The sequence below is a fragment of the Panthera onca genome, chromosome D1 (genome assembly GCF_046562875.1).
Source record: "Panthera onca isolate mPanOnc1 chromosome D1, mPanOnc1 haplotype 2, whole genome shotgun sequence".
Taxonomy (NCBI): domain Eukaryota; kingdom Metazoa; phylum Chordata; class Mammalia; order Carnivora; family Felidae; genus Panthera; species Panthera onca.
In genome coordinates this window covers 54,706,757-54,724,908 of record NC_138348.1, presented here as the reverse complement: position 1 = coordinate 54,724,908, position 18,152 = coordinate 54,706,757, and the positions used below count along the sequence as shown (strand labels likewise).

At 40.4% G+C, this 18,152-nt stretch overlaps 1 protein-coding gene and 1 pseudogene across 1 annotated transcript; both read left to right on the top strand.

The window, feature by feature from the left end:
* Nucleotides 1-187: 187 nt before the first annotated feature.
* Nucleotides 188-1,132, top strand: LOC132676765 (olfactory receptor OR51C1-like). The gene has a single exon (XM_060628772.2). It carries the CDS (start codon nucleotides 188-190, stop codon nucleotides 1,130-1,132), a length of 945 nt encoding a protein of 314 aa, XP_060484755.1.
* Nucleotides 1,133-16,988: 15,856 nt separating this feature from the next.
* LOC132676216 (olfactory receptor OR51C1-like) lies at nucleotides 16,989-17,938 on the top strand (annotated as a pseudogene).
* The last annotated feature ends 214 nt before the right edge of the window (nucleotides 17,939-18,152 follow it).

The window sequence follows — 18,152 nt, the reverse complement described above, 5'->3', positions numbered from 1 at the left end:
TCCTTAGTTCACCCAAGATGGACTCCAAATCTAAGAAAAGGATAATTGGGTTTGCACTTCCATTGAAGAACAAGACAAGGCTCACTAGTGATCCTGGATTGTATGATGTGTAGAAGAGAGTGAAAACATTTTCCTTGCCTACTTGTATGGTCCTTTCCTTCAGGGAAATCTGCTTCCTTCACTCATCATGTCATCCTTCAATCAGAGCATTTTCCACCCTGCAGTCTTCTTTCTTACTGGCATCCCTGGCTTTGAAACTTACCATGCCTGGCTCTCCATCCCTTTTTGTTGTCTCTATGCCATTGCCATCTCTGGGAATGGCATGATCCTGTTTGTGATCTTCACTGAGTCGAGCCTCCATGAACCCATGTACTATTTCCTCTCCATGCTATCTTTCACAGACCTAGGACTATGCCTTTCCACATTGGTCACCATGCTGGGTATTTTCTGGTTCAATGCTCGAGAAATTAGTTTTGATGCCTGCATTGGTCAAATGTTCTTTATCCATGGTTTCACATTCATGGAGTCCTCAGTACTCCTGGCAATGGCCTTTGATCGCTTCACTGCCATCTGTAACCCACTGAGATATGCCACAATCTTAACCAATTCAAGGATCATCAAAGTGGGCTTTGCCATTGTTATTAGGGGGACAACGGCTCTAGTGCCTTTACTCCTGCTCCTAAAGCGTCTGTCTTTCTGCCATGGCCATGTTCTGCACCATTCATATTGTTTCCACCCTGATGTGATGACGCTTTCATGCACAGATACCAAGATCAACAGTGCATTTGGTTTGGCCATTGTTATATCTACTGCTGGCCTAGACTCTGTGTTTATCCTCCTTTCCTATGTTCTGATCATCCACTCTGTGCTCAACATGGCCTCCCCAGAGGAGCGGAAAAAGGTCTTTGGTACCTGTGTCTCACACATAAGTGCTGTTGCCATCTTCTACATTCCCATGATCAGCTTGTCACTGGTGCATAGATTTGGGAAGCAAGCCCCTCCCCTTGTGCACACTCTCATTGCCAATGTTTATCTGCTCATCCCTCCTGTGATGAATCCCATAATCTACAGTGTGAAAACCAAGCAAATTCGTAAGGCAGTGCTCAAAATATTCCTTTCTAAGATGATTTAGGAATTTTTTATTTTATCTTTTCTTCCCATAGTCTCTCTAACTCATATTTGATTATTATATTATTTATTTATTTAAATTAGAGTTAGGTAACCTACAGTGTAGTATTAGTGTTAGGAGTAGAGCCCAGTGATTTATCACTTATATATAACAGCTAGTGCTCATACCAACAAGTGCCCTCCTAATACCCATCACCCATTTAGCTCATCTCCCACCCAACTCCCCTCTAGCAACTCTTGGTTTGTTCTCTGTATTTAAGACTCTCTTATGGTTTGCCTCCCTCTCTCTTTTTATCTTATTTCTCCTTCCCTTCCCCTATGTTTATCTATTTTGTTTCTTAAATTCCACATATGAGTGAAATCATATGATATTTGTCTTTCTCTGAATTATTTAGCTTAGCGTAATACACTCCAGTTCCATCCACGTTGTTGTAATGGCAAGATTTCACTCTTTTTGACTACTGAGTAATACTTCACTGTGTGTGTGTGTGTGTATATATATATATATATATATATATATATATATATATATATATAAAACACCTCTTCTTTATCCATTCATCAGTTGATGGACACTTGGGCTCTTTCCATACTTTGGTTATTATTGACAGTGCTGCTATAAACATGAGGGTGCATGTGTCCCTTCGAAACAGCACACCTGTATCCCTTGGATAAATACCTAGCAGTGCAATTGCTGGGTTGTAGGGTAGTTCAATTTTTAGTTTTTTGAGGAACCTCCATACTGTTTTCCAGAGTGGCTGCACCAGCTTGCATTCCCACCAACAATGCAAAAGAGATCCTTATTCTCTGCATCCTCACCAACATCTGTTGGTCTGAGTTGTTAATATTAGCCATTCTGACAGGTGTAAGGTGGCATCTCATTGTGGTCTTGATTTGTATTTCCCTGATGATGAGTGAGGTTGAGCATCTTTTCATGTGTCGGTTAGCCGTCCGGATGTCTTTTTTGGAGAAGTGTCTGTTCATGTCTTTTGCCCATTTCTTCACTGGATTATTTGTTTAAAAAAATTTTTTTTAACATTTATTCATTTTTGAGAGACAGAGTGTGAATGGGGGAGGGGCAGAGAGAGAGGGAGACACAGAATCTGAAGCAGCTCCAGGCTCTGAGCTGTCAGCACAGAGCCCGATGCGAGGCTTGAACTCATGGACCATGAGACCATGACCTGAGCTGAAGTCAGATGCTTAACTGACTGAACCACCCAGTCACCCTTGGATTATTTGTTTTAAAAGCTTGATATGTTTCTCGTACCAGAGAGTACTGCTGTATTAAAAAGGGGTCATACACTGTCCAGGGCTTGGCACTTCAGGAAGTGTTTCTGGTACATGCTGTGTGCACTCGCTGTTGTGTTGTGGCTGCTCTTTCCCCCCTGGTCAGGCCTCTGCAGAGCTCCTCCTTGCTTGCAGTGGTGGAGTGTTTGGACCTTTAACTAGGTGTGCTTTGATTTGCTTTCTAAAGTAACTCTGGAAAAAAGAGGAAGGAGTAAAGCCTGATCCCATAAAAAGAGAAAAGGAAAGAGAACGATACAACAAAAAACCAAACAGAGAATCAAAAAACTATTATAAGGCTGATTCCAAAGAAAATGAAAGGAAAAAACAGAAGAAAAGAAAAAAGAATAAAAAGAAAACAATAAAAATGACCGATTAAAAAAAAAAAAAGGAAATGAAGAAAACAAACAAGAAACTATGAGCCTGATTCCAAAAAAAAAAAAAAAAAAAAGAAGGAAGACAAAAGGAGAAAAGAACTCTCAGTGTAGTGTTGAGGCGTGATTTTCAGTGCACTTGGTGCATGAGGGGTGCTGGCTATGCTGGCTCTGGAGGAGAGGCCTACCCAGTTGGCTCAGAGTCAGGCTTGCCCCAGTAATTAAGTAGTTGCCAGGCAAGAGGGCAGGGTTTGGTGTAAGGCGGTCCACTTCACTGGGGGCTGCTGTGTTTCTTTCTGAAGTTGCACCTTGTTGATGTTGGGGATAAATGGCACCACCCCAGTCTCTCTTGCCCAGATCAGGGATCTTACAACCCCTGCTGTTCAGGCAGCCCTCACAGAATAGTGAGGGCAGTCAGCTGGCCCTGGGCCACAACTCCCCTGCATTTTTTCTTTGGCACATGGCCGGGATTCAAAACCTAGAGTCTTAAAGGACTGGCACTGTGCAGAATTGAAAAAGCCTATTTAGAAACTGGCCGCCGGAAGATGGCGGCGTAGGAGGACGCGGGGCTCACAACGCGTCCTGCCTATCACTTAGATTCCACCTACACCTGCCTAAAGAACCCAGAAAACCGCCAGAGGATTAGCAGAAGGGAGTCTCCGGATTCAAGCGCAGACTAGAGGCCCACGGAAGAGGGTAGGAAGGGCGGCGAGGCGGTGCGCGCTCCACGGACTGGCGGGAGGGAGCCGGGGCGGAGGGGCGGCTCGCCGGCCAAGCAGAGCCCCCGAGTCTGGCTGGCAAAAGCGGAGGGGCCGGACAGACTGTGTTCCGACAGCAAGCGCGACTTAGCGTCTGGGAGGTCATAAGTTAACAGCTCTGCTCGGAAAGCGGGAAGGCTGGAGGACAAAGGGAGGGAGAGCTGCTGAGCCCCTGGACGGCAGAGCTCAGCTTGGCGGGGAACAAAGGCGCCAGCGCCATCTCCCCCGCCCATCCCCCAGCCAAAATCCCAAAGGGAACCAGTTCCTGCCAGGGAACTTGCTCGCTCCGCGCAAATGCCCAACTCTGTGCTTCTGCGGATCCAAACCTCCGGCAGCGGATCTGACTCCCTCCCGCTGCCACAGGGCTCCTCCTGAAGTGGATCACCTAAGGAGAAGCGAGCTAAGCCTGCCCCTCCACCCCCCGTGCACCTTGCCTACCCACCCCAGCTAATACGCCAGATCCCCAGCAACACAAGCCTGGCAGTGTGCAAGTAGCCCAGACGGGACACGCCACCCCACAGTGAATCCCGCCCCTAGGAGAGGGGAAGAGAAGGCACACACCAGTCTGACTGTGGCCCCAGCGGTGGGCTGGGGGCAGACATCAGGTCCCACTGCGGCCCCGCCCACCAACTCCAGTTATACACCACAGCACGGGGGAAGTGCCCTGCAGGTCCTCACCACTCCAGTGACTATCCAAAATGACCAAACGCAAGAATTCCCCTCAGAAGAACCTCCAGGAAATAACAACAGCTAATGAACTGATCAAAAAGGATTTAAATAATATAACAGAAAGTGAATTTAGAATAATAGTCATAAAATTAATCGCTGGGCTTGAAAACAGTATACAGGACAGCAGAGAATCTCTTGCCACAAAGATCGAGGGACTAAGGAACAGTCACGAGGAGTTGAAAAACGCTTTAAACGAAATGCAAAACAAAATGGAATCCACGATGGCTCGGCTTGAAGAGGCAGAGGAGAGAATAGGTGAACTAGAAGATAAAGTTATGGAGAAAGAGGAAGCTGAAAGAAAGAGAGATAAAAAAATCCAGGAGTATGAGGGGAAAATTAGAGAACTAAGTGATACACTAAAAAAAAATAATATACGCATAATTGGTATCCCAGAGGAGGAAGAGAGAGGGAGAGGTGCTGAAGGGGTACTTGAACAAATTATAGCTGAGAACTTCCCTGAACTGGGGAAGGAAAAAGGCATTGAAATCCAAGAGGCACAGAGAACTCCCTTCAGATGTAACTTGAATCGATCTTCTGCACGACATATCATAGTGAAACTGGCAAAATACAAGATTAAAGAGAAAATTCTGAAAGCAGCAAGGGATAAATGTGCCCTCACATATAAAGGGAGACCTATAAGACTCATGACTGATCTCTCCTTTGAAACTTGGCAGGCCAGAAAGGCTTGGCACGATATCTACAGTGTGCTAAACAGAAAAAATATGCAGCCGAGAATCCTTTATCCAGCAAGTCTGTCATTTAGAATAGAAGGAGAGATAAAGGTCTTCCCAAACAAACAAAAACTGAAGGAATTTGTCACCACGAAACCAGCCCTACAAGAGATCCTAAGGGGGATCCTGTGAGACAAAGTACCAGAGACATCACTACAAGCATAAAACATACAGACATCACAATGACTCTAAACCCATATCTTTCTATAATAACACTGAATGTAAATGGATTAAATGCGCCAACTAAAAGACATAGGGTATCAGAATGGATAAAAAAACAAGACCCATCTATTTGTTGTCTACAAGAGACTCATTTTAGATCTGAGGACACCTTTAGATTGAGAGTGAGGGGATGGAGAACTATTTATCATGCTCCTGGAAGCCAAAAGAAAGCTGGAGTAGCCATACTTATATCAGACAAACTAGACTTTAAATTAAAGGCTGTAACAAGAGATGAAGAAGGGCATTATATAATAATCACAGGGTCTATCCACCAGGAAGAGCTAACTATTATAAATGTCTATGCGCCAAATACCGGAGCCCCCAGATATATAAAACAATTACTCATAAACATAAGCAACCTTATTGATAAGAATGTGGTCATTGCAGGGGACTTTAACACCCCACTTACAGAAATGGATAGATCATCTAGACACACAGTCAATAAAGAAACAAGGGCCCTGAATGATACATTGGATCAGATGGACTTGACAGATATATTTAGAACTCTGCATCCCAAAGCAACAGAATATACTTTCTTCTCGAGTGCACATGGAACATTCTCCAAGATAGATCATATACTGGGTCACAAAACAGCCCTTCATAAGTTTACAAGAATTGAAATTATACCATGCATACTTTCAGACCACAATGCTATGAAACTTGAAATCAACCACAGGAAAAAGTCTGGAAAACCTCCAAAAGCATGGAGGTTAAAGAACACCCTACTAACGAATGAGTGGGTCAACCAGGCAATTAGAGAAGAAATTAAAATATACATGGAAACAAACGAAAATGAAAATACAACAATCCAAACGCTTTGGGATGCAGCGAAGGCAGTCCTGAGAGGAAAATACATTGCAATCCAGGCCTATCTCAAGAAACAAGAAAAATCCCAAATACAAAATCTAACAGCACACCTAAAGGAAATAGAAGCAGAACAGCAAAGGCAGCCTAAACCCAGCAGAAGAAGAGAAATAATAAAGATCAGAGCAGAAATAAACAATATAGAATCTAAAAAAACTGTAGAGCAGATCAACGAAACCAAGAGTTGGTTTTTTGAAAAAATAAACAAAATTGACAAACCTCTAGCCAGGCTTCTCAAAAAGAAAAGGGAGATGACCCAAATAGATAAAATCATGAATGAAAATGGAATGATTACAACCAATCCCTCAGAGATACAAACAATTATCAGGGAATACTATGAAAAATTATATGCCAACAAATTGGACAACCTGGAAGAAATGGACAAATTTCTAAACACCCACACTCTTCCAAAACTCAATCAGGAGGAAATAGAAAGCTTGAACAGACCCATAACCAGCGAAGAAATTGAATCGGTTATCAAAAATCTCCCAACAAATAAGAGTCCAGGACCAGATGGCTTCCCAGGGGAGTTCTACCAGACATTTAAAGCAGAGATAATACCTATCCTTCTCAAGCTATTCCAAGAAATAGAAAGGGAAGGAAAACTTCCAGACTCATTCTATGAAGCCAGTATTACTTTGATTCCTAAACCAGACAGAGACCCAGTAAAAAAAGAGAACTACAGACCAATATCCCTGATGAATATGGATGCAAAAATTCTTAATAAGATACTAGCAAATCGAATTCAACAGCATATAAAAAGAATTATTCACCATGATCAAGTGGGATTCATTCCTGGGATGCAGGGCTGGTTCAACATTCGCAAATCGATCAACGTGATACATCACATTAACAAAAAAAAAGAGAAGAACCATATGATCCTGTCAATCGATGCAGAAAAGGCCTTTGACAAAATCCAGCACCCTTTCTTAATAAAAACCCTTGAGAAAGTCGGGATAGAAGGAACATACTTAAACATCATAAAGGCCATTTATGAAAAGCCCACAGCTAACATCATCCTCAACGGGGAAAAACTGAGAGCTTTTTCCCTGAGATCAGGAACACGACAGGGATGCCCACTGTCACCGCTGTTGTTTAATATAGTGCTGGAAGTTCTAGCATCAGCAATCAGACAACAAAAGGAAATCAAAGGCATCAAAATTGGCAAAGATGAAGTCAAGCTTTCGCTTTTTGCAGATGACATGATATTATACATGGAAAATCCGATAGACTCCACCAAAAGTCTGCTAGAACTGATACATGAATTCAGCAAAGTTGCAGGATACAAAATCAATGTGCAGAAATCAGTTGCATTCTTATACACTAACAATGAAGCAACAGAAAGACAAATGAAGAAACTGATCCCATTCACAATTGCACCAAGAAGCATAAAATATCTAGGAATAAATCTAACCAAAGATGTAAAAGATCTGTATGCTGAAAACTATAGAAAGCTTATGCAGGTAATTGAAGAAGATATAAAGAAATGGAAAGACATTCCCTGCTCATGGATTGGAAGAATAAATATTGTCAAAATGTCAATACTACCCAAAGCTATCTACACATTCAATGCAATCCCAATCAAAATTGTACCAGCATTCTTCTCGAAACTAGAACAAGCAATCCTAAAATTCATATGGAACCACAAAAGGCCCCGAATAGCCAAAGTAATTTTGAAGAAGAAGACCAAAGCAGGAGGCATCACAATCCCAGACTTTAGCCTCTACTACAAAGCTGTCATCATCAAGACAGCATGGTATTGGCATAAAAACAGACACATAGACCAATGGAATAGAATAGAAACCCCAGAACTAGACCCACAAACGTATGGCCAACTCATCTTTGACAAAGCAGGAAACAACATCCAATGGAAAAAACACAGTCTCTTTAACAAATGGTGCTGGGAGAACTGGACAGCAACATGCAGAAGGTTGAAACTAGACCACTTTCTCACACCATTCACAAAAATAAACTCAAAATGGATAAAGGACCTGAATGTGAGACAGGAAACCATCAAAACCTTAGAGGAGAAAGCAGGAAAAGACCTCTCTGACCTCAGCCGTAGCAATCTCTTACTCGGCACATCCTCAAAGGCAAGGGAATTAAAAGCAAAAGTGAATTACTGGGACCTTATGAAGATAAAAAGCTTCTGCACAGCAAAGGAAACAACCAACAAAACTAAAAGGCAACCAACGGAATGGGAAAAGATATTTGCAAATGACACATCGGACAAAGGGCTAGTATCCAAAATCTATAAAGAGCTCATCAAACTCCACACCCGAAAAACAAATAACCCAGTGAAGAAATGGGCAGAAAACATGAATAGACACTTCTCTAAAGAAGACATCCGGATGGCCAACAGGCACATGAAAAGATGTTCAACGTCGCTCCTTATCAGGGAAATACAAATCAAAACCACACTCAGATATCACCTCACGCCAGTCAGAGTGGCCAAAATGAACAAATCAGGAGACTATAGATGCTGGAGAGGATGTGGAGAAACAGGAACCCTCTTGCACTGTTGGTGGGAATGCAAATTGGTGCAGCCGCTCTGGAAAGCAGTGTGGAGGTTCCTCAGAAAATTAAAAATAGACCTACCCTATGACCCAGCAATAGCACTGCTAGGAATTTATCCAAGGGATACAGGAGTACTGATGCATAGGGGCACCTGTACCCCAATGTTTATAGCGGCACTCTCAACAATAGCCAAATTATGGAAAGAGCCTAAATGTCCATCAACTGATGAATGGATAAAGAAATTGTGGTTTATATACACAATGGAATACTACGTGGCAATGAGAAAAAATGAAATATGGCCTTTTGTAGCAACATGGATGGAACTGGAGAGTGTGATGCTAAGTGAAATAAGCCATACAGAGAAAGACAGATACCATATGGTTTCACTCTTATGTGGATCCTGAGAAACATAACAGAAACCCATGGGGGAGGGGAAGGAAAAAAAAAAAAAAAAAAAGAGGTTAGAGTGGGAGAGAGCCAAAGCATAAGAGACTGTTAAAAACTGAGAACAAATTGAGGGTTGATGGGGGGGTGGGAGGGAGGGCAGGGTGGGAGGGAGGGCAGGGTGGGTGATGGGTATTGAGGAGGGCACCTTTTGGGATGAGCACTGGGTGTTGTATGGAAACCAATTTGACAGTAAATTTCATATATTAAAAAATAAAAAAAAATAAAAAAAAAAAAAGAAAAAGCCTATTTATAAATGCTTTCATTCTGTTCTGATGATGCAATAGCTTCGTATTTAGTGAGTTCAAGAATGTAGATTCTTGGGGATAGGGACTGTGTCTCGTGTACCTTTGGCCTTGTCACAAATGCTTCCATTGGCACAGAATAGGACCACAGGTAAAATATTTCTACAAAGTGGACAAATGAAGTCATGAATTGGGGTTTAAACAGCCTTATAACCTCTGAGGTACAGCATGATTCAAGGGATATTTGATATAATTTCCCTCAGTAGGAAAGTCTAAGTTACAGTAATTCTAACCATTTATTGGTAATGCTTATTATTTCCCCAGATAGACTACTCATGGCCACAGAACATGAATAAGCCTAGAAAACATGAAGTCAAATAAAAATCAAACTTACTTAATTCTTAAAAGGGTTATTCAGGTCCCTTTGGTAAATGTATTAAAATTTTAACTATGTAATATCCAGTGATTTATTCTTCAAAATACGTGTCTAATGGGGGAAAGTGGGCCAAGATGTGTTGTGATGTTCAACATATCATTATTCGTTGCAATGCAAATCTGGAAACTGCTTAAACAATTATTTTAGGGTATTGGTTAAATAAAATATAAACTCTCATGCAACCAGCTAAATACTGACATAGGTATAAATTTATATATTATTAAGGGAAAAGATAGATTAGTTTACAGGGTATGTATCACTGTTTGTGTATATATTTCATGGGAACACACACACATACACTTGCATATCCACTCACACATATACATTGTAAAAGTGTGGATAGATATGTTCCAAAAGTCAAAGTACTTGTCTTCCGATAATTAGAGATTGGCTTGTTTATATTTTCTGTGTACTTTCCTGCAGTTTAAAAATGCTCAATAATGAGTGTTTAAAATTTTGCAGGTAGTGAAATAATTGATTTCCATTTAACACCCACTTGAAAACACAGTAACTTTTTTGTTCTTCATCTTCCCTTGTAACTGCTTCCCCATGGGTCTTCACAATCTGTCTTCATACCACCAATTTATAATATGACATCCACTTCCTGCTTTTGTCCATTGCTGTACTAACTGTGGTTCAAAACCAGGGCATCAGAACAACTTAATATCTTCAACCCCAACCTGGAACTACTTAATCAGAAATTCTTTAGATGGAGCCTGGGGATTTATATTTTAACAAGCTACCTCCAGGTTAGCAGGCATGTTAGATAACACTCTTCTGGGATGTTTTCACTTCTGAAAAAAATACCATAAATATCTTGCTGTTTGTCTTTGATTGTTTTGTGCTCTATAACTGAAATATTCACCTGCTCTCCACCCGCCCCTAGTAGTTGCCTTTTCCTTCTTCTAGGTGCCATTAATAAATCTTTGTCTTATAGGCAATTAGGGCCATCTTCCCTGACTGACTTAAAAATTTTTGAAAACAGCCATTGAACTTTCAAATTAATCTATCATGCACAGATATAAGCATAGTACTTTATTAATAATAGCTAATTTAATACATGCTTACTGAATTAACAACTTTTACATAACTTTGCAAATATTTTTCTTACATATTTTGGCCATTTTCATTTTGGCAAGTGCTGTGGAATGTACTGGTGTTGAAACAGTGAAAAATGAAGACATAATTTCTATTTTTAAGGAGTAATAATCTGACTAAACATATATAAATTCAAGTAATGTTTAAAACAGTTGTTTCTTTTGAATGAGACTGGATAAAACATTGAAGCAGATACTAAGAGGAATCATTGATGGTGATCTCTCTGTTTGCCAGGAAGAACCTGAACTAAAGGGGATATCAACAACTCAGGAAACTCTTAGTCTGAAGAGGAAAATATACCTCCTAGAAATTTACTGTTTAACAGAGGAGATATAATACACATTCAATTACTTCTAAGGAGTATACTTAAGGAGTATACTTCTAAGTATAAACATAACAGATTCAAATTGCATGGATTCTCAGGAAAAGTTTTAAAAATGGAGAACTTTGAAGGTAGAGAACCATATATATTTTTTCTTTGAGTATAGTTGACACACAATGTTACATTAGTTTCAGATGTACAATTTAGTGATTTCACAAGTTTATATACACTGTGCTATGTTCACCATAAGTATAGCTATTTGTCCCCTTACATTGCTATTACAATATCGCTGACTGTATTCTGTATGCTGTGCCTTTTATTCCCGTGACTTACTCATTCAACAACTGGAGTCCTGTGTCTCCCACTCCCCTTCACCCATCTTAAAAGTGTACCAAATTTACCCAATTTATGTTGTAGGAAGATACATTTATCTGCTGTGTGTGGGGGTAGAGGTAGAGACAGGAGTGAGCTGGTGCATATATGGCAGGTGTTTTGTTTGGGAATTTTTACTCGCAGACTCACATTTAGCAAGGTCAAGGCACTATAATACCAGCCCATGGATGGAAATGACAAAACTAAATGTAGTGAGATAGAAAGGGAAGAGAGTCATGAGGTGGAATGAACCCTTGGGAAACTTGGTACTCGGGGGCCGCAGAAAAGTCCACCAGGGTTTTCTGATTAGGAGATTTCATGAAGCCTGAGTCATGGCTCCTTATATGTGCTACCTGTACCTGAGGAGAAAACCTCCACTGCTCCTCAAATCCCTTTCTGGCAAAGAGGACAGGAAAGAAGACAGCTCCATACTTTGTAAGTAACACTGTGCGCTTAGGGAAAACATCAAGCTTCACACCCACCGGTTTCCTTTAGAATGAGGAAGAGTTAATTAACTGCAAAAAGCCCTCATGAATGTCTCAGGAAAACTGTGGAAGGGTTTTTCCTGAAATCAGTATTTGGGTACATCATGTTCTGGCCAATGGGGTTCAGTTGATCTGTGGCCCATATGTCTTGACTCTTGGAGCAAGTTGTTAGCAGGTCCTTGAATTGTGAGTTTTTTGGTTAGTTGAGTACGTTTCAAAATCATTGCCTAAGGGCAATGCTGCAACCACCTACCACCAGCATCAACCTCATCCTCATTTACCATTGTTAAGTGCTTCCCCAGTACTCGTTAGCAGATTAAATGCTTCACAAATGCTATCTCAGTGATCCTTACAATGAATGCTATTGGTAAACTTAATTTTATGGAAGTAAAACCTAATATAAAGTGCTTATTTGGAGAACCTCAGCTAGTTGGTGGCAGAGCCAACACTTGAAACTAGGTTTGCCTGACCGTACAACCATGTTAGTGACTCTCTGGCATCAGAGGAGAGAGCTAACTCAAGGTAGTCCTGCATGGGAGCTGTTGCATGTTCTTACTATGGGCCTGGAATATTGTTTTCACAGAAGAGAGAATCACTATTGAGAAGTGGAGGGGGGCACATAAAAGTTTACCTTAAAATGCCAGCACAAACCTTTCATTAAAAAAAGCCTCAACACGTGCGCACACACACACACACACACACACACACACACACGCTTCCTTTTGTGGGAATGAAAGAGTTCACAGAGATGCTTTACAGTCACATCTGTAATTTGAAGCCAAATAGCATAAATTAAATACCACAAGGCTGTAATGTGTTAAGATCCTGATATATTTCCAGAATTCCTTGTCAGTATACAACCCTTGGATTTAATTTTTATCAAAAAATATCTATTGACTTCCCACACTGCACAGTACAGTTCATGGTACAGGGAATATAATGGTCTACCTGCCCATAGCTGATTTCAGTTAGAGAGGCATATTTTCAAGTAATTTATGATCATGCAATGGAATTAACACTATTCTAGATGAATAAATAAATAAAAATATGACTCCAGAGGAAGAAGTAATTCCTTGTGACTTGACATGGAGAAGGTGATTCCATAAAATGCTTCCTAAAGAAAATAATGAATCTAAGAATGAATCTAATGAATCAAAGAATTTAGGCTTATTCAAAGAAGAATGGGAAGTACATGACTTAAGCAAAGCACAGCACTGTGAGAGAACTTACTATATTTGGTAATTTGGTGAGGTAGGAAAGGCCCAGGTTGATCATATCAAAAGGTTCCTGGGGGGAGGGAAGAGGTTGAGTATCAGGAAAAGTAGATTTTTGTTAGATTGGGAAGATCCTTGACGGCTATAATAAGATAGGAAAGAGTTTCAACCTCGTGCTGAAGACAAGGAAGAGTTCTGTATGAGGAGTGACAAGAAGCTGTATTTTTGAGAGATCATGCTGGCATCAATATGGAAAAAGTTTGTAAACACTTGAAACTCAAGGCAGGGAAATTACTTATGAGAATATAGCTGTAGTTCCTGCAAAAACTAATGAGACTGCTATGTAAAATAGAGATGATAGAAGTGGAGGATAAGGATGGTCAATCAAAGGACATTTTAGAAGCCAAACCTATAAAAGTTTATAGATTGGTTGGCCTGGACAGTTTTGGCAGGCAGCATTCTAAAAAGGTGCTCACGATTCCTGTCCCCTATGAGTATAGTCCAGTATGAAACCCACCCCCTGAGTGTGCGCGGTTCTATGGATGTGATGGAATATGTGATGTTGTACGTATGGCAAAGAGAGTTTGCAGATGTCAGCGAGGTTGGTGATGGCTTGACTTTGAGTTTTTCAAAAGGGAGATTATGCTGGGTGGGCCTGCCCTAATCATGTGAGCCTTTAAAAGAGACAGGAGCCAGCAGAGAGACTCCTCTACTGGGTTGGAAGATGCAGCCTGTTGGGAGAGGTCCAGATGACTGGGCAGAGGGTAGAGGGTAGTCTCTAGGAGCTGGGAGCAACCTCCAGTCAATGGCCAGTCAGAAAGCGGAGACATCAATTCCATACCACAAAGAACGCCAACAACCTGGATCTGTCTGGAAGGGACCCTGACCTCAAGATGAGGACACAGTCCTGGCTGAAACCCTGATTTTAGCCTTGTAAGACCCTGAGCAGAGATCCTGATACTTCTGCTTCTGCTTAGGACTTGCTGAAATGTGAGTCAATGAATTTCTTGTTTTGAACCTTGAATTTGTGCTAGTTTTTCATGCAGCAATAGACAACTAATCCAACAGGGTATGCTTCAGTACAAAAAGAAGCAAATTTCAAGAATAGGTGTGAACTATTTAAGAGGGAGATGAGGAAAGACAAATATTCAATAAGTTGTTGGTGAAGGGAAGGAGATACATGCGACAGGAAGGAGGCAGAGTTATGTTTAGGTTGGGAAAGAAATTGAAATATTTATAGACGGTGCTAATGGTACAAATGAAAGTGTCCAAATTTTAATAAAAATAAAGAAGGAAATTTGGTGGGGCTATTTCACAGTGCAGAAAGACATCTACGTATTCTTTATGTTTTCAGTGTTTAGAAAACGTCCAAATTCCTTACCCTTTGATGGTGATAAAATAATTCCGTACTGGACTCCTGCTACCTTTAAACACTTTTAGCACCTTATATCTCATGTCTTAGTGACATTTGTAAATTATCTAATACAACATACCTTGGACATGCTTAGAGTATCTTCATGGTGATTTTTACCTAGCATCCCCTGCACAAGTGTTCTTTATATTCTCAAAGTAGCCTCTCTTGATCCTTCCCCCACAAGACTTTCTAATACATTCAACCAGTGTGTTTTAAACACAAACCCATTATTTTATATATCACACTGCATTTTATTTGTCCGTTTACATGTTTGTTTTCATAAGTATCTTATCCTTTCCTAAATATCCTTGAGGGCTGGTACCATGTTTAATTTGGTTCTGTATCCATCTAGTGGATTACAGCCTGCACTTACTTTCTTTCTTTCTTTCTTTCTTTCTTTCTTTCTTTCTTTCTTTCTTTCTTTCTTTCTTTCTTTCAAGGGAGCGAGCACAGGAGCAATAGAGGGAGAGAGAGAAAATCTTACGCAGGCTCCATGCTGGGCTCATGACCCTGAGATCATGACCTGAACCAAAATCAAGAGTCAGTCACTTAACACACTGAGCCACCCAGGGACCCCACATGCACTCAGTAATTTAATGTTAAACTATACTAATATCCAGAATTCATTTAGGGGCTTACGTGGTAGGGTTGTCTTTGGAAGTGAGCAATAGTTTTTCTTCTGAATCAGGAAAGAATGTAGAAGAAAAATCATAGCTGTGGAGGAAGAAGGGACCACATAAAGAAGATATTAAGCAGTAGGCATTGCCCAAGTCAGACTTAGATAATATTTTCACCTTTTGTCTCAGCTCAGAAGACAAGACCTGTGAATAAGTGGGAGGGGTATGCAAATAGATGTGGGAAAGGAAGGAAAAGAAATGATTATATAATATTTTAAATTTAATTAAAAAAATATAACAGCTAATATTTGTTGAACTTTTACATCACAGTGAACTACCCTCCTTAGTTTTTCATATATATTAACTAATTTAATCCTGGTAATAATTCTATGGAGTATGCATATCATTATTACTTTAGGGATGGAAAGTTCAGGCACAAATATTTAATATCTTATCGTGTGGGTATCTTAGCCAATAAATATATCAGTCAGTGCTTGAATGCATCAAAAAATAGAATATGCAGCCCCCAAAATTGATTTGGGATACCAAATAAAAATTTGTAACATCAAAATGTCCACAGTACTTACTTTGAGACCCTCTATATTCAAACAGTTCTGTTTGTAATTGTCTTGATGGCTTACACTAGGTATGTAGTACAAAAGTTAATTAGGTACAGTTCAAGTTATGGTATTGCAAAGAAACTGTAGGTTCATACAGAATATTTTCACAACTACTAACAGATAGTAGGGGCTCAAAAAATGTAGGCTATTTTTTTTAAGTTTTTTTTAGGGTTTATTTATTTTTGAGACAAAGACAGAACATGAATGGGGGCGGGTCAGAGAGAGGGAGACACAGAATCCGAAGCAGGCTCCAGGCTCTGAGCTGTCAGCACAGAGCCCGACACAGGGCTTGAACTCATGGACCGTGAGATCATGACCTGAGCCGAAGTCAGCCGCTTAACCGACAGAGCCACCCAGGCACCCCCAAAAAATGTTGGCTATTTTTATGTTTGGAGATATTCAACTTGATTGAAAGAAAGTATCCAGGAGATGAGAGCATTCCTTTTTTTTGCCCGCAGAAGCCAACTTACTTTATTTATTATATCAGAATCCCTGTATATACTGTTTGTTGTTTATCTAAGATTTCATACAACACAACATATACATTTCAAAAAATATTTCTTTTTTTAAAAACTTTTTTTAATGTTTATTTTTGAGAGAGATTGAGTGTGAGTGGGGGAGGGGCAGAGAGAGGGAGACACAATCTGAAGCAGGCTCCAGGCTCTGAGCTGTCAGCACACAGCCTGACATGTGATTGAACTCACGCACCATGAGATCATGACCTGAGCTGAAGTCGGCCACTTAACCAAATGAACCACCCAGGCGCCTCTCAAAAAATGTTTCTTGACTGCTTACCACATAAAGTAAGTGATGGGTGCAATCCACTTAAAAGGCAATGAATTTAAATAAGATGGATCATTGCTAGATTTGTTTATATACAAATTCTATATCCTCACATAATTGTTCATTTCCTGTTTTCTGCTTCTCTATTAGATGTGGCCTTAGTTTTCTTTATTTTTTAACCAATCTTCATAAGCTCCTTCTATAATATAGATACTATCTCTTATAAATGTTTACCTGGTGAAATAATTAATTTCAGGTTGAATTCATTATAAAGAAATGCAATTGATCATTGCAGGCTATTCATGATAAGATTCTGCAGTTTGAGTTCAACATGTCAACTTTCCAGAATACCACAGCTATGTCCATCATTTTCCTACTAACTGATGTTTCTGGGTTGGAAGTCTTCCACACCTGGATCTCCATTCCTTTCTGCTTTCTCTACATAACCACCCTCTCGGGAAACAGCCTGATTCTCTTTGCCATTGTCACTCAGCCCAGCCTCCACGAACCCATGTATTATTTCCTCTCCATGCTGCCCACCACTGACCTCGGCCTGTCCATATCTACCCTGGTCACCATGTTGGGTATATTCTGGTTTGATGCCAGGGAGATCAGCTTTAATGCCTGCCTGTCACAGATGTTTTTCATTCAACTTTACATTGTCATTGGAGTCCTCAGTGCTGTTGGCCATGGCCTTTGATCGTTTTGTGGCCATCTCTAATCCTCTTAGATATGCTTCTATCTTAACTGAGCTTAAAATAGCACAGATTGGAATAGCAATCATCACCAGGGGGCACTAATCCAGACTCCTATGGTGTTGCTTCTTAAACGATTGCCCTTTTGCCACAGCCATGTGCTCCACCACTCCTACTGCTTCTACCCTGACATGATGAAGCTCTCGTGCACAGACACCAGGATCAATAGCGCAGTGGGGTTCACAGCCCTGATCACCACTGCTGGGGTAGACTCCGTCTTCATTATTTTTTCTAACTTGTTAATCGTTAAGACTGTCCTCAGCATTGCATCTTTGAAAGAGAGGAAGAAAGCCTTCAGCACATGTATCTCCCATATTGGGGCTGTTGCTGTATTCTATATTCCATTGATTAGTCTGTCCTTTGTTCACAGATTTGGGAAATGGGCCCCACCTTATGTACATATCCTGGTTGCCAATACCTACCTGTTAATCCCCCTGTGCTGAACCCCATCATCTACAGTGTGAAGACCAAACAGATACGCAGAGCTGTGCTGAAAGTTCTCCATCCCAGTGCAACAAAAGAATAGATGGGTTTTTCAATGTTTTCTATTCTTTGTTATTGTATAGATGAGTAAAATGCCACTGATAGAAGTTAAAATGCTGAGACTCGTGCTTGGGATAACAACATCCCAAAAGATCACTTTAGTTTTAAATAAGAAGACCATGGGCTAAGAGAGAAATTTAGGCTAAAATTATCTACCTATTATTTCCTCAGCCACAATGATATTAAAATTTGTTCAT

Bases quoted from the DNA above. Each gene is read 5' to 3' on its own strand.
- LOC132676765 (XM_060628772.2), top strand. From the start codon at position 188: ATGTCATCCTTCAATCAGAGCATTTTCCACCCTGCAGTCTTCTTTCTT.